Source organism: Equus caballus, chromosome X, assembly GCF_041296265.1.
Source record: "Equus caballus isolate H_3958 breed thoroughbred chromosome X, TB-T2T, whole genome shotgun sequence".
Taxonomy (NCBI): domain Eukaryota; kingdom Metazoa; phylum Chordata; class Mammalia; order Perissodactyla; family Equidae; genus Equus; species Equus caballus.
Window position 1 is genome coordinate 119,147,377 of NC_091715.1, and position 16,479 is coordinate 119,163,855.

At 38.9% G+C, this 16,479-nt stretch overlaps 1 protein-coding gene across 9 annotated transcripts in view; it reads left to right on the forward strand.

Annotated features, from left to right (window-relative positions):
* The window catches only part of GRIA3 (glutamate ionotropic receptor AMPA type subunit 3), a 272,512-nt gene that overhangs the window by 126,559 nt on the left and 129,474 nt on the right, over window positions 1-16,479 (forward strand). For all 9 annotated transcript variants that reach the window (XR_011434854.1, XR_011434853.1, XM_070257723.1 and 6 more), the window contains exon 4: window positions 7,126-7,313. Coding sequence is in view for 7 of the 9 variants with exons in the window: in XM_070257723.1 (XP_070113824.1) it covers window positions 7,126-7,313 (188 nt within the window). In the remaining 2 variants the exon portion in view is untranslated. The remainder of the gene's footprint in view (window positions 1-7,125; window positions 7,314-16,479) is intronic.

Here is a 16,479-nt window from a genome sequence, read left to right on the forward strand (position 1 = left end):
GCAATGAAAACTATAAGACATTATTGAAAGAAATCAAAGAAGACATAAAAAAATGGAAAGATATTACATGCATATGGATTGGAAGAATAAACATAATTAAAATGTCTTTACTACCTAAAGCAATCTACATATTCAGTGCAATCCCAAACGAAATCCCAATGACATTCTTCATGGAAATAGAACAAAGGATCCTAAAATTCATATGGAGCAACAAAAGACCCCAAATAGCTAAAGCAATACTGAGAAAAAAGAACAAAGCTGGAGGCATCACAATCCCTGACTTTAAAATATACTACAAAATATACTTTACAATATACTACAAAACAGGATGATACTGGCACAAAAATAGACACACAGATCAATGAAACAGAACTAAAAATAGAAATAAATAAAGAAAACCACACATCTATTGACAGCTAATCTTCAACAAAGGAGCAAAGAACATACAATGGAGAAAGGAAAGTCTCTTGAATAAATGGTCTTGGAAAACTGGACAGCCACATGCAAAAGAATGAAAGTAGACCATTATCTTTCACCGTACACAAAAATTAACTCAAAATGGATTAAATACTTGAAGGTAAGACATGAAACCATAAAAATCCTAGAAGAAAATATAGGCAGTACCCTCTTTGACATTGGTCTTAGGATGATCTTTTTGAATACCATGTCTACTTGGGCAAGGAAACAGAGAAAAAGTAAACAAGAAGAAATAAACAAATGGGACTTCATCAGACTAAAGAGCTTCTGCAAGGCAAAGGAAACCAGGAACAAAACGAAAAGACAACTCAATAATGGGGATATATGATTTGAAAATCATATATCCAACAAGGGGTTAATCTCCAAAATATATAAAGAACTCATACAACTCAACAACAAAAAAACAAACAACCTGGGGCTGGCCCAGTGGCACAGTGGTTAAGTTCACACCTTCCGCTCCAGTGGCCCGGGGTTCGCTGGTTCGGATCCTGGTGCGGACATGGCATCACTTGTCAAGCCATCCTGTGGCAGCCATCCCACATATAAAGTAGAGGAAGATGGGCATGGATGTTAGCTCAGGGCTAATCTTCCTCAAAAAAAAAAAACCCAATCAAAAAATGGGCAGAGGATATGAACAGACATCTTTCCAAAGAAGATATAGGCATGGGCCAGTAGGCACATGAAAAGGTATTCAATGTCACTAATCATCAGGGAAATGCAAATCAAAACTACATTGAGATATCACCTTATGCTCTTTAGAATGGCTATAATAAGCAAGACAAAAACTAACAAATATTGGAGAGGTTGTGGAGAAAAGGGAACCCTCATACACTTCTGGTGGGAATGCAACCTGGTGCGGCCACTATGGAAAACAGTATGGTGACTTCTCAAAAAGTTAAAAATAGAAATAACATATGACCTGGCTATCCCACTGCTGTGTATTTATCCAAAGAACTTGAAATCAACGATTCAAAGAGCCGTATGCACCCCTATGTTCATTGCAGCATTATTCACAATCCAAGAAGTGGAAGCAAACCAGGTGCCCACCGACTGATGAATGAATAAAGAAGATATGGTATATATACACAGTGGAATACTACTCAGCCATAAAAAAGACAAAATCATTCCATTTGCAACAACATGGAAGGACCTTGAGGGTATTATGTTAAGCAAAATAAGCCAGATAGAAAAAGACAAACACCATATGATTGCACTCATGTGTGGAAGATAAGCAAACACATGGACAAAGAGAAGAAAGAGGGTAAGGGGGGTGGGAGTGGGAATAAGGGATAAAGGGGAACATTTATATGGTGACTGACAAATAATAATGTACAACTGAAATTTCACAATGTTATAAATTATTATGACATCAATAAAAAGAAAATTCTCTCGGGGCTGGCCCCGTGGCCGAGTGGTTAAGTTCGCACGCTCCGCTGCAGGCGGCCCAGTGTTTCGTTAGTTCGAATCCTGGGCGCGGACATGGCACTGCTCATCAGACCACGCTGAGGCAGCGTCCCACATGCCACAACTAGAAGAACCCACAACGAAGAATACACATCTATGTACCGGGGCCTTTGGGGAGAAAAAGGAAAAAATAAAATGCTAAAAGAAAAAAAAAAAAAAAAAGAAAATTCTCTCCTTCTGTTCTGAGTCATCTGTAAAGGTCCTCCTAGCCTTTGATGCCGTGATTCTATGACTAAAAACTGCAGACCACAAGAATTTTCATGGGCCAGTTTGAGCCTCTCTTTTTCAATCTGCAAATACTGAAAAGGCAGTTTCTAGCACAGGCTAATGGGGCAAATATTGAATTACCCTCTGGGAAAGATCAACTTGTCTCTCTAGAACATTTCCAGAGGGTCAGCAATCCTTTTTGGGGTTTTATTGAAAATTCTCTCAGAATCCCAACCAGGCATGGAATGCTATAAACGTCAACACTCATGTTTAGCCCATTTGTCATTATCAGAGAATCTCATATTTGGGGGACTGCTGGAAACCATGTCAAAAGTACAGATGGTGTGGCTCTGTGAGATCTGGTACAGATTCATGAGCAACAATAAGTGGTGCTAGCCCCTGGTGGAAAATACAAAGCAGAGAGAAGAAAATTATCCTCAACTGTATTTCTTTGGGTGTGTTTCATTACCAACTTCCATACATCAATATCCTGTTTCTTGTTCTTCTGCATTTTCAGATCAAATACTAAATTTGTTCAGCATGGAGCAATTTTTCATTTTGTTTGTCCATTGAATAACATCCTGGCCTCCCTTCCCTTGTGAAAGTGATTTTGACAACTGTAGATTTGAGATCTTTTTGTATCTCGTGCCATCCCTGTCATAAGGCCAACCTTCTAGTCACAAATTGAATTAATTGGGGGCAGATTCTGAGTGGAGATTTGCATGCAAAAGTTTATTGGGCAATATTCTCATTATCAACACTTGTGGGAGGAAAAGAAGGAAGCACGTTTGGGCAGGAGAAGATGGGCTGTGGTGCAGTCATAACAAGGCCTCAGCCTACCCTTCAGGGAGCTCTGACGTTTGGATGGCCACTTGGAGTTATCCCATTCAGGCTGAAGGGGTTGTGCCTTTAGTCCTCGAAACAACCAGTCATTGGATGCAGGCTGCCCTGGGAAGGGAGTATAACCTTAAGCTAGGTAGCCTTATTCAGCCAGCAACTTTCCCAGACGCTGAAGGAATAAGTCCTTTGGTGCTGAGGGGGATCTGGGTGGTAGAGCACAGCAACCCTACACTAGCCTTTGCCAAGATGACCTCTTTGTTTAGCAAGAGTAGCCCAACAACCAGTCCAGCAGGATTGGATTGGTCATAGCCTTGGCTCAGTTCTCCATCCACAATCACCTTGCCACTCCTCTATTGTCATGCTCCTATGTTATTTTGGTTAAATGCAGATGACAATCTAGCATTCACCCAGTGACCTATGTGGTAACTCCCGGTCTTTAAAATGAGGAAGAAAAAGAAGTTGAACAACAACAGTGGTCTGATTAGGATGAGAGAGTTTGCTGCTCAAATAAAAGTAGCTTTCACTATTGCAAAGTTGGGCATGTTAAAGCTCACACAGAGTGGAGGACAATTCTGAAGTTATTAAAACAGCAGGCATATTTTTACAAAGCCAAGGCTTTGTTACGTACCTCACCTCCTACAAGCACTGACGCCTGCTTGTGATCTGGCTCCAGAGACAAACTTTTCTCTTTTCTTCTCCTTAATACTTATATTTACCTCTGTTCAGTCAGCTGCAACAGGGAATAGTCAAACTGCAATAAATTACGTATGAAAAGAAATCAATGCTTTTTTTCTGGATTACTCACTAACGTTTACTGAATTGAGATGACCATTCCCCCCAGGGTTCTCGAGGACACAGCCACGTGTTCAAGCAGACACAGAGAAACTCTGCATGGTAAAAGATTCTGCAGTGTTAAGCCACAGTTGTGATGCTCACAAATGTGAGCAAGCCTCATAGCCCAGGAGGCCCCAGATCCAAGCTCATTAAGAAATCAGTGTGCTTTTTCTATTTAATTTTTGAGTAGGTAATACATTCACATGGTTCAAAGAACAGAGGTATATAAAGATCTATAAAGTTGATGTTTAAGAGGCCTCTCATTTGTGGCAGCAAACAGCATACAGAGCAGCACTCATCTGTCATCCATGTCTTCCAGGAGCTTATGCTCTTAGAGGACAGCATGAGTTGTATTTTTTAATCTTTATTGTTTTTGTACTTACAGAAAATAATGCCTACTTCTTGTAAAATAGTCAAACATTACATAAACGACAGTGCAAATAGAAGTTCTTGGTAATCCTACACCTCAGAGATAACTACTGCCCATTCTTTCAAATTTTTTCTATACATATACAAACGTGTATTTTTTTACAAAAATAGAATTATACTATAGATGCTATTTTGCAGCTTTTTTCTATGTAATAATATGTTGCAGAAATCTTTCCTTTTGTTACATAGAGGCCAAGCTATCTTTTAACAGCAGCACAGTATTCTATATGTCTGTACTATAATTAATTTATCCAGTTTTATTTTGAATTTTTAAATGTCTGTCATACAGTTCTTCAAATTGGTGATTCCATTGCTTGGAAGTGATTTACCTTGAATTTAAATCTACTCATCCCCAGAGAAATGAATGAGAAGTCAGTAAGGGTAGCTTCATGGGGGAAGAGAGTCATCCAGAAAGGTCTATAGGTAGCAGGAGAAAGGACAGACAGGTGCAATCGCCTTGAGTAGGTAACAATGAGAATACTGAATAAGTGGGCAAGACCATCCTCCATATTTGAGTGAATGTAAAAACAGGGAAGAAGTGCAGACTGGATGAGGTGAGGGATTAAAGAAACTGGGATAAAAGCAGGCTGGAATGGAATGAGTCTTAATACATGGATGGTGAGCTGTTACATAGCAAAGGCTTTATGGAGAGAACTGACATGCTTTAGTTGAATCCAAGCTTGATATTAGTTAACAATATAACGTGGCTATTTAGAAACATGAGCAATCTTAGGCTGCTAAAATAACAGCCCATATCAAAGCAAGCGAAAATCCCATTGTCATCCACACTGGTCACATCACATCTGAATTATCAGGATCAATAAAATATTCACAAATATCCATAGGAGAGAGACAGAACAGTGAGGCAGCCTATCATCATGTCATAAAAGTAATTGTTGTAGGATTGGGACATCTTTAGCCTGAAGAAAAGAAAGATAAGGGGAGATATGCTAACTATCTTAAAAAGTGTCAAGGATTATCACATGGAAAAGGGATTAAACTTGTCTGTCAACCCAAAAAGTGGAATAGAACTAAAGAGTAGAGATTACAAGAGAGCAGATTTTTCTCGACACACAAAAAACTTATATTTTGCTAAAGTCTTTAAAAAGTTTAGTTTAAATATATCAAAGACTCCCTGTGTAATTTCATTACCATTATCATTCAGCCAATACTTTCTTTATAAATAGTACAGAAGTAAAATTCAACCTAGTCCTTGCTAAATTTTCATAAATTCTTAATTAGTGGGATTCAAAATAATGAGTCTTTATTGCACACTGCTTAAGAAAAATTTTCAAATACTTTAATCCCTTTCTTCCTATGTTTATTTCTTAATCCTATGCCTTGGCCCACCATGCGCCCTCAACTCCCACTGAGGCAGTGAACACATAGAAAACCCACACGAAAATGTAAATCTGAGAAATAAATATGCGTGGTTGGTTTAAAAAGAGTAAGAATTAACGTTTAAAGCAACGGTAATTTACTCTGATCTGTAATTTTGAGCTCTTGTGCTGAAATTGCTCATTTGGAAATTACCAAGTTCTTGGGTCTCATTTGTGATCTTCCTGCATACACCAAGCACACAAAGGAGTCGTAATGACTGGCTGAGTCACCGCTGCCATCTCCCTGAAGCATACTCTCCAAATGTCAATACCATTTTCTGTGGTGCAGTGAAGATTCCCAACCGTAGCATACTTACCCTCCAGGGTGAACCCAAGACAGCACAGAACCTAGAATGTGTTCACAGGGCAGCACAATCTTCCTCCATTCCCTACTCTTCCAGTGGCTGAATTGTTATGCCACAGATCATTTTGGCATTGCAAATCATCTCCATCACCCACTTTCATCAATCATTACCTAAATATAAATGGAAAACTATTTAAATTTATGGGAAGATGGGAGCTTCTTATGACCATATCCCCAATAAAATGATGTCCATACTTGATGAAATTTTACTCAGATTGTGGATTCATACCAGAAGCAAAAACATAGACGTAACATAATATTAGAGACACAAATACTTTAAAGGACAGTACGTAGAAAACCCTGTGCTTTTCTGTGGTTCATACTTTAAGATATACTGCTCTTTCCAACTTATCAAACCCTGAATCCAAAAAGGTCATCTAAAACTCAAGCATGAGATCTTTTCTCTTTCTCATTCAGCATAGATCCAGGGTGTTAGTAGTTAATAATGGTCTGATGTAAGTTAACTAAAAATGTACCAAGAATTCCTGGTAAGCTTCATTGAGAAAGGGGAAGAACTCAGGAAGACTTAATATAATTGAACTTTTTCATAATGCTCTGATCAAAAGGACCAGTGTGATATCTTTGTTATAGACTATCTTTGTCAGGTTTTCTTAGAGTTGTTTTACCTGGGAGACATAATTTACCTTGTTGGATAGCCATATCCATGTATGGATCAGCCATATTATAATGAGGTTCTATCTCTATTGAAGCTATCTCCAATTCTGAAGAACGTTTCTGTGGAAGATGAAAGAAATGAGTTTCAACAGCAGTAGGAAAGATTGAGGCTAGAAATAGGGAAGAAGCTTTTGGCATTCTTTCCGTAGATATTTTGATAATGCATGTCAATGAAAACAACTAGGTACTATAATTCAGCTGTGATTGCTTAAGTACAGGCTTGATAAACACCTAGCCTGGTGCCCACAAGTTGTAGAATCTTCTTTCCTTACACAAGATAGAGGTGCCAACTGTCTGGGGGTTAAGGCTGAGGTTATGAGTAAGCCTGCTCTCCACGATGGATAAGGTTGAAAGGGACCCAATGGACTCTGAGTAAAAACTCAGCAGAACCTTTAATACCTTCAGAAAGATTTTAAAAAGAAAAAAAATCATTGTAGCTGTTTTTCGTTCTTTCAGGATTTTCCATCCTCCAAGCGATTATGGAAGCAGCAGTGCAAAACAACTGGCAAGTGACAGCAAGGTCTGTGGGAAACATAAAGGACGTCCAAGAATTTAGGCGCATCATTGAAGAAATGGACAGGAGGCAAGAAAAACGATACTTGATTGACTGCGAAGTTGAAAGGATTAACACAATTTTGGAACAGGTACATTTGAGATTTATTCCACCCCCAGCCAACATGTTAAATCGTCAACCTGAGGCAGTTCCCACATCTGCTAATAAATTAAGTAGCCAACTGACGAAATATGCCAACAGTTTTTGATAGTCTCTCTAATCCTTTCTCCCTCCTCAGTGGCTGCAGAAAAAGAAAGAAAAAGAAAATCTAAGTTGTTGAAAATTGCATACCATGATTAATCTGGAAGTCTCTGCAATTTAATGCTACCTATCAGATAAATACATCCTTCCACACCTCTGTTTCACAGATAGCTGACTGTTTCAAAGTAATCCCCTTCCTTTCCCATACCTTCCTCCAGCAGAGAACAGACAAGGCATTAGGCAGCGAAGAAAGGTAGGGTTTTTGTTTCAGGGGCCTAATTGCAGAGTGTAGGGGCAGTATCCACTAGGTTTGAATTTGTGGATATTTTTGCAGAATATCCCTCAGGTTTCAGAGAGAAAGGGGCAGGGATGTGTGTATGCAATTTAAGACCATTTTTTAAGTAAGAAGGCATATGAGAAAAAAATGTTCTTGGTTTTTAAAATGTGAACAAAGTGAAAAAGAATTAGACTAAGGGTAAAATACAATTCCATGGGCCAAAATGTATTCATTATTAATCTTGGATATTTAAATTTAAGACTAAAAAATTTTAGAAGAAATGTTTCACCCTAAGCCAGATAGATACTCTGTTTGGAGGAAAGAGTCTAATTGAAATATGGTGAAAGTTTATTATTTTCCTCAGAAGTTTCAATTTGCCAGTTAATAACCAAGTGCCTATGCTGCCATAAACAAAACTGTAAGGGAAACATTTCCATTCTAATTCGATCCAGTGTACCTGGGGGCCAAAACAGCTTCAGAGATTGAAATTATAGCGAGCAGCCGTTGCCTGGGAGAGCTGTTTTATAGCAAATTAAATATTAACAATTTGTCAGATACACGCCCATAAGAAGAAAATGCAAAAAAAAAAAAAAAAAGTAGGTAAGAATAGGGAAGGGAAGAGAGGGGAGAGGATGAGAGATAAGGGGAGGGAGGGAGGAAGAAAGGTAGGAAGAAAGGGAAGGAAGGAAAGAGAGAGAAAAAGAAAGAGAAAGAGAGAGAGAAAGGAAAGAAAGAAAGAGAGAGAGAGAGAAAGAAAAAGAAAAAAAATGCTGACTCTGCATCGTAGGGATACAAAGCTGTCCCCTTCTTAAAAGAACAGCATCACCTCTAGGGAATCACACCTCACAGAAAATCTAGAGCACTAGACTGGCTACATCAAATTTTCCAACTAACATTCTCTTGAGCTACCCAAATGATCCACTCCTCCCTTCCAAAATTTTTTTTTTAAAAACCTGCCTTTGATTTTCTTAGATCTTGAAAGTGAAGAATCAGGTCAGTGACGCTGGTGCATGTACTACATGCCCTCTAAAATTTTATACCAAAATAGCCTTTTAGTGGGTGACCTACTTAATAGCCTAAAGCAGAGGAACATCCTCCTTGTCATACTTTGTTTTCCTTCTTTTGTATCAGTTACTTTGGCTTCTTGAATATCTTATATACTGTTAAGTCTTTTGGGTTTTATAGGACCTTCTACTGGAGGCTGGGATTTTTCAGCATGATATAATAAAAAAGCAGTGGGTAGAGCTCTGATTTCTATACAGCCATAGGATCCTGGGCGTGTCAAATATCCATGCCTCAGTTTTTTCAGCTACATAATGGGGAAAGAAAAATTTGTTCTACTTCATATAGTTGGTTGGTGTAATTGTTTTGAATGGCATAAATGCTATAGAAAAAAATAGTAATTATTAGTAAACAGTTTCAGGAAAACTAAATTAACATCATTCAAAAACCCTGTTCTCTCTTTTCATCTCACTTTCTATCTTCCTTTCTTCTACATGCACATTCACAGTACCCCTCAAAATACTTTCTGTACAATTTTTCATGGAACATTGTTCAAAGAAAAGTTTTTGCAATGTCCAGGTAGAGCTAAAGTGTTAATTTCACTTATTCTTTTTCCCTATTTCAAAAAATTGTCGTAAAACTATCAGTTCATGATGGTTTTCTCTACCATTTAAAGAATTTCTACTAGGCCATAAGTACTATGACGTAGGGACCATGTTGTCTTGTTTACTGTTGTATCTCTGGCATCCAACAGAGTATCTGGCACCTGGTGTTGGATGGATGAGTGGTTGGATAGATGAATGGGTGGATGGATGAATATAGAATAAGAACATTTCAGTAAGTTCCACTGTGATGCTATGCTTCCATCAAGAGGCCAAATAGTACCTACAGTCACATGATATGATTATTAAAGTATACATTTTCTCAAAGGTTTAAGATGTAGCTCTCTGCTCAAGCCTCTTCTGATGATTTCATGAATTTGCCATAATTTATTTCTATATATAAATATATATTTCTCATTAAACAAATTTTTTAAATTAAGCAACAAATTCAACATGATATTTCTTTAGAGAAAACATTTTGTTAAATAAATTAAATACTAAGTACAGAAATACCACTTTTTGGGGCTGGCCCTGTGGCCGAGTGGTTAAGTTCGTGCGCTCCACTGCAGGCGGCCCAGTGTTTCGGTAGTTCGAATCCTGGGCGTGGACATGGCACTGCTCGTCAAACCACACTGAGGCAGCGTCCCACATGCCACAACTAGAAAGACCCACAATGAAGAATATACAACTATGTACCGGCGGGGCTTTGCAAGAAAAAGGAAAGAAATAAAATCTTTAAAAAAAAAAGAAATACCACTTTTCTCATTGGTTCCTAACCATTCTTTTGACAAACTTATAATTCACTATATAGGTCCTGGTTAGAATGATAACATTTATACCTCAATCAGTATCAAGTTCTCCTAAAAGATGTCTCCATCCTCCAAAGGTGTTTTCAAATTTGTTTGTGGTTATTTTCATGCAGGGAAACTTTTACAGTCTCCCACAAAATGACACTTCACACCACTAGCTGAGGTAGAAAAGCCTGGTATACCACTATTATACTATTTCCTATAGATCAGATTTTGGCATAAAGTAAGTTCATATTGTACTCTATATCCAATGGGTGTTAATGAAAAGACCTCAATATGGTGCAATTTTTCAAATATAAGCAGGTCTTCAATATGGTATTATATAGCATATCCTCCCCATTTCATGATATAGGTTCTAATTTTCCCTGTGAGTGTTCAGACACGTATGGGGTAAACCAAAATTCTTCCAACATTTCTTTCCAAAGCTCTTTTTGATCTCTTTCAACCTTTCACACTACAGCCGAAAAAAAGATGCAATTAGGTACTAATCTGTCTTTAATGTCTCTCCTTAACAGTTAATCTATAAGGAAAATATTCCAAATTTACGGCTATAAGAATTAACATAGAAAAGGACAGAGCTAGAGATAGATGAAACCATGAAGTGTTGTCAAGGTTCATAGAGAATATTTAGAAACTGTAGCTCTTGAATCTAAGAATTAAGGGTACTTTGTATAGGCAGATTTAGATGTACTAGGATGAATAACCACTCATCTGACCTGATATAGCATTCCTATTAATGTATTGTGTTCATGAGGTGCCCCCATTGGTGGACAGCTGCCTTAATTCAATGACCAATCTAAACATTAACTTTTGAAAAGGTTGCCTCTCATAGAGTTATCTACCCATGACTGAATAGATCCTCCATCCCAGTAGCATATACCTGTGGACTGCTTTTGAAGGTCAGACCGCATAAAATGATATGGCCCCATTAGATGTTAAATATTTATTTGGAGAGGGAGCATATAGTATAGAGTTTTAGAGCATGGACTCTGGAGCCAGTCTGCATGGATTCTGTCACTCACTAGCTGTGTGATCTGGGGCAAGTTACTTAACTCTCTGTGTCTCCATTTCCAGGTTGTAAAATGGGGATGATAACTGTACCTTAATGAGTTGATATATACAAAGCATTTAGAAAAGTACCTGACACATAGTGTTTGTATAGTGCTTTGATGCTAGACAACGTGTTTTCACATAGACTATCTCATTTAAGCCTCATTATGGGAGGCAGGCAGGGCAGATGTGTTTACCCCAAATTTATAGATAATAAATTGATGCTTAGAGACATTTAATGATTTGTCCAAACGTGGCTCTCTGTTCAATCCTAGTAAGTGACAAAGAAAGGACAAAACTCAGGTCTTCTGACTTCTAGTCCAGTGCTCTTGCCCCTGTACTGAACCACCTCCCTTAATTTCCAAGTCATTTATTAAATATTTAGCCGATGTCAAACTCTACATTAGGCCTGCTCATCAGGTTACATTTTAAAACAATTGCAAAGCAATTGGAGGAGATCTAGAGAAGAGCAAAAAACGTGATTAAAGCATTAGAAAATAGGGCCTACGAGGAAAGGCTAAATGAGCTGGGGTTGTATAACCTGGTGAAAGAGAGCCAAGAGGCAGTTTAATCACCATCTTCAAGTATAAAGAGTTATCGTAAAGAGGGCACTGACCAACTGTTCTGCATGCCTAAGGACAGTACCAGAGAAATGAGCTTAACTAGACTAGAGAGAGAGTCAGCATTAGAAAAGACTCATTACTACAAGGAGAGAGGAAATTGGAGGAAAGAAAATCTCACTAGTTGAGGCTATACAAAGGTAAGGCCGTTCTGGATTACTAAAAAGTCAGATCTAGAATAGTTTTAAGATTGTTTTCAAGAATATACAAATACTCCAAGTTAATCCTATCTGTTGACAAGTAAATATCCTCATAGATTTATTTTCATGAATAGATAAGAATATTTCATAATTTGCCTGTCCATTGGATATCTAAAAGGTTGTCTCCTTAAAGACATTTAAACATCCCCCTTTAGTCTTTACCATGTTTTTATTTTTTCTATAGATAATTCAAAGGTAAATCTCAGCATAGCCCCTGCTTGAATTATAGCATATGCAAACTTAGTGGGGCCCAAACCAGTATGTTTCAATGTGCTACCCTCAGGAAAAACATAAAACGTATGATTTCCCTTGGAAATATGTCAGGCTAAAATCACCTCATCACGGATGTGAAAGTAACACTACTTAAGGACAGAATCCTGAAGCAGATCAATTTCTTAAGTTCCTGTCATTTGAGAACCCTGACTGCCACAACAAAGACGGTCATTTTAAGAAATGAAGCATCCAAGTTAGTAAGTCAGGTTTCTAAAGATAACAATTTAAGCAAGATGAACACGATTAGGGGCCCTTCTAAAGTATAAGGCTGTGCCACAAAGGAAACAGTGCTCACTCCAAAATATATATAGCAATTAGGGCCACTAGAGCACTGTTGCCAATGGCTAGACCTAGGTCAAGTGAATTAAAACTATTATAGCCTTATCCCTGCTCCTTGCCTCACCCTCCACTCAACACATAATGGTACCGTCCAGTTCCTCTCTCCTTTTTGCTCCCCCTTTGTCCCAGCCCTTCTTCTCAATGTTCCTTGTAGAACATTTAGCTGACTTACCAGTCCATAAGACAGTTTGGGTTAGCACCCCTTCTTCTTGGAATATTTTGTTTGTGGTATAGTTGAATAAACACAAGCTTGGGAATTAAATAGACACAACTCCAAATCCCAGCTCCACTACTTCTCTATTGTGTGATATTGAGGAAACTGACAATTACTTTGAAGCTCAATTTTCTCATCTTAAAAGACTGCTTCACTACCTTCCTTTCATGTGACCCTCATGTGCTGTGAGGATCAAATAAGATAATAAGTGGAGAGCACCTGGCACAGTGCTTGGCACCCAGTAGGCACTCAATAACTGGTAACTATAGCTATTTGCTCATGAGTGATAAGTTTTTGTGCTTGTGGAAATTAGTTATTTGGGGATTGTTGCTCAAGAACAGTGTCCTCATGGATTTTCCAAAATATCAGTTCAATTTAAGGTCATATCATGAGAACAGAGTCTAAGACTTGAGCTATGCTCAGGTTACAGTCATATAAGTTTAACATGTTAGATGACCTTTTTTCTCCAATGTAACATTGACACACTTTTATTGATAAGCTCAAGGACTATCTTAGAACTAACTAGATTTTTCAGCGTCACTTAAAATAAAGGTACTACAACCTTGAGCTACATGTGATAACTGGGCATTCTTAATAACAAATATGTATTAAGTGCTTACAATGTTCCAGACACTATTGTAATCCATGTATGTGGATGTATATGTGTTAATATATCTCCTGTGAGTTAATCCTCTTATTAGCCCTATAAGGTAGATGGGAATATTCTCTCCATTTTACAGATGTGAAAATTGAGACTTAAAGGTCATACAGCTAATAATTGATGGAGCCAGAATTTGAACCCAAGGAGTCTGACTCCAAATGTTGTTAATCACTGCATTAATCAGCCTTGCATCTGACTGAGTTTTTCATTTGGAGTAGATTTAACCAGAGGTTATAAGAGAGAAGCATACTGATAAGGCCTATAGCAGCTTTGTTTACAACACGCATTGTTAAAGCACAAGCATTTCATGGATATTTTCTCCAGTTGACGAGAATCTGTATTCCATTAACACACAGAATTGAAAATGTGCCCCTTAAAGCTACCCTTTGGTGAAGAGCTTATTTATGATGAACAGGTTCATTTACTTATGGTGCCAAATCAATCTAACTATGCAATGGGCCCACAAGAGTAGGCATAAATTCTGAGGGGTACTCTCTCAGAGTGATATGTTAGTACAGCTAGCATTCCCATCTGTGTGCATTTCTTCTCAAGTAAAGAACCACAATCTCCATTATTTTACCAAAAACTACCCTGGGTGTTGCCCATTTCCTCCTTCCCTTACTAGCGATTAATGTGACTATAACTAGCAAAGTCTGGAAGGTACAGCTCCCCTTTTCTCCCTTCTCTCCATTAATTCCCGGAAAACGCAGCGTAAAATGGGGCTGGCTCTGGGAAAGCATAAATGCCCATAGGATAAGTATTTGAGATGGTTGCGTAGCTTTTCTGGGCCACTAGACTTGAGCAGAAGTGCTTCAAGGGGCTTGCTCCTCCCTCCTACCCAGTATCACCCTTAAACCCAGGTGAGAGGGGCCACCGCCTTGATCTCCATGCTTTAGAGGACTCCTCATACCATAAACACTAAAACACAAAGACTTTTGTTTTTCTTTGTGGTCTTAAGAGTTTCTTGAAAGGTGAGTAGCTAGTTGAGCATCACAGAGAAAAGCGAAAGGGACACATAATCCAAACTGGACTCCCCAGATCAGAGCACAAAGGCACAGGGGGGTCAAAGGGGGGGGTGGCAAGGGCAGGGGAAATGAGCAAAAGATAAAATGATAATTCATGCCATAGGAAACAAGAGAAAAATGGCTAATTGTGTTTAAAATGGGTCTCCCAAAATCACTCTAAGTGAAGGGTCTTGGCAGATAAGTTTCTCCAGATAACTGCACTCCCTCCCTCCGCACTACTTGAATGATGTGGCTGTGGAAGACAACCTCAAGGCAGAATAGTGAGCTGTAGGTGTGGGGAAGTTATCATCCTTGGCTTCTTGGAGGCCTTGATGGGTCCACCCCATCCCAGCTTCAGGTGGACACAGTCACCACCCAGGAGTTCTGAGCACTGGTCCCAGCTTCCACCCGACCCCACCTTGCCCTGCCCCAGCAGGGTATCTGAATCTCACAGGTAATAGGGCTGGCCTGGGAGAGAGTCTGATTCCTTTACCTTCCTGGTCAATTTCAAGGGAGTTGGCTACAGGGTCTTGGGTGTGTGTAAAGATTTCAATCTAAAATGGAACCAGAGGATATGAAATGGAGACTCTCACTCATGCGCCCTCAGGAAAATGAAATTTAAGAACTGAGAGACTGATTTCCCATAAATGCCTGACTTACAGAAAACCAGAATTTATCTCTTGACCAATGAGCATTCGCCAAGAATTCTCTCCCCATCCTCAAGCCAATGAACTTACTGCTTGGACTCTGGCTGGACTTCCTCCTCTTTGCTCTCCTTGCCCATAAATACAGCCCTCCAAAACCCTCAATGGACTCCCCTATAGCTTGCTACAGTTTGCATTTCCCAAAATTCTATTCCTCTGCTATTCTCAAATAAACTCAATTTCTAATAATTCAAGATTGCCTCAGTTTACCTCTTTATTTAGGTTGACAGGTGGATACACAGGCCAGGGCAAGGCATACCTTGGTTTTGATCTTTTTAACATTTGATATATGGTATGTGGTCCTCCCTTTGTACTCTTGCCATGGGCTTCAAAAATGTTAGGGGCGACCCTGCTCCTATTCACCCATATCTCTCATGACATAGAAACGTAAATGACCCTGTCAAAATGTCCAGTTTATTTCTGGGGAGTAGGTTTTTATGCACATTCTAGTCTCATTCAGTGTAAATGTAGCTCTTCCAATCACCTATCATGATATTTGCTTGGTGAGGCAGGGTTGAGGAGGGTGCTTTTGCACAGTAATGCAATCTCTTCCTCACTAGCGTAAGTGCTGTGGAAGGCTAATCGAATATCTGGTAGAATTGGGATGCAGGGTGATGCTCTCTTCACTCTTTTGGAAGATTTTTATACTACTCCTATCTCTCAAATGTGGGTGCAGTCTACTCCAGAGAATCTTCCTGATATTCTCATATCTTTCACTTTATTCTATAGATATTCTCTTTTACACTATCCAAACTCCAAAAAAGAAGATGGTCTCTGGACATAGGATAAATATAGATCTGGAGGGGCAGCATAGGGAAGTAAATTACTCAGATTTCTCCTCCTTCTTTCCATACCCACCGCCACAACCCTAGCACTATGTCTTGTCAAATCCTTTTCAACACTAGAGTTTGTCTAAGATTTTCTATACTTAGAATTCCAAAGTTCTTCTGAAGACCTGCTTTCAGAGGCATGATTATAAGCTGAGGGTTACAAATTCTTCCACCACCACGTAGTAGTGGTTCTATATTTCACACTTAGGTCTATATCCCCCCATGACATTCAAATTATACAGTGGGCTGAGTGCAAGATAGGAGGCAGTACAGCTACACTGGAAAGCCCTTGAACCAAAGCAGGATGCCATTTATTTAACAGCCTGTGTCTACAGGTGGCCTGAGTAAGAAGTCTTTCAGAAGCTTCAAAAGACAAAGACAGGTAAGGGATTTGGCAGGTGTCACTATCTGGATTCCAAAGGGCGATCTGAGGCCATACCCCCATGACAGAGAAGCAAGGGCCTTACAGAA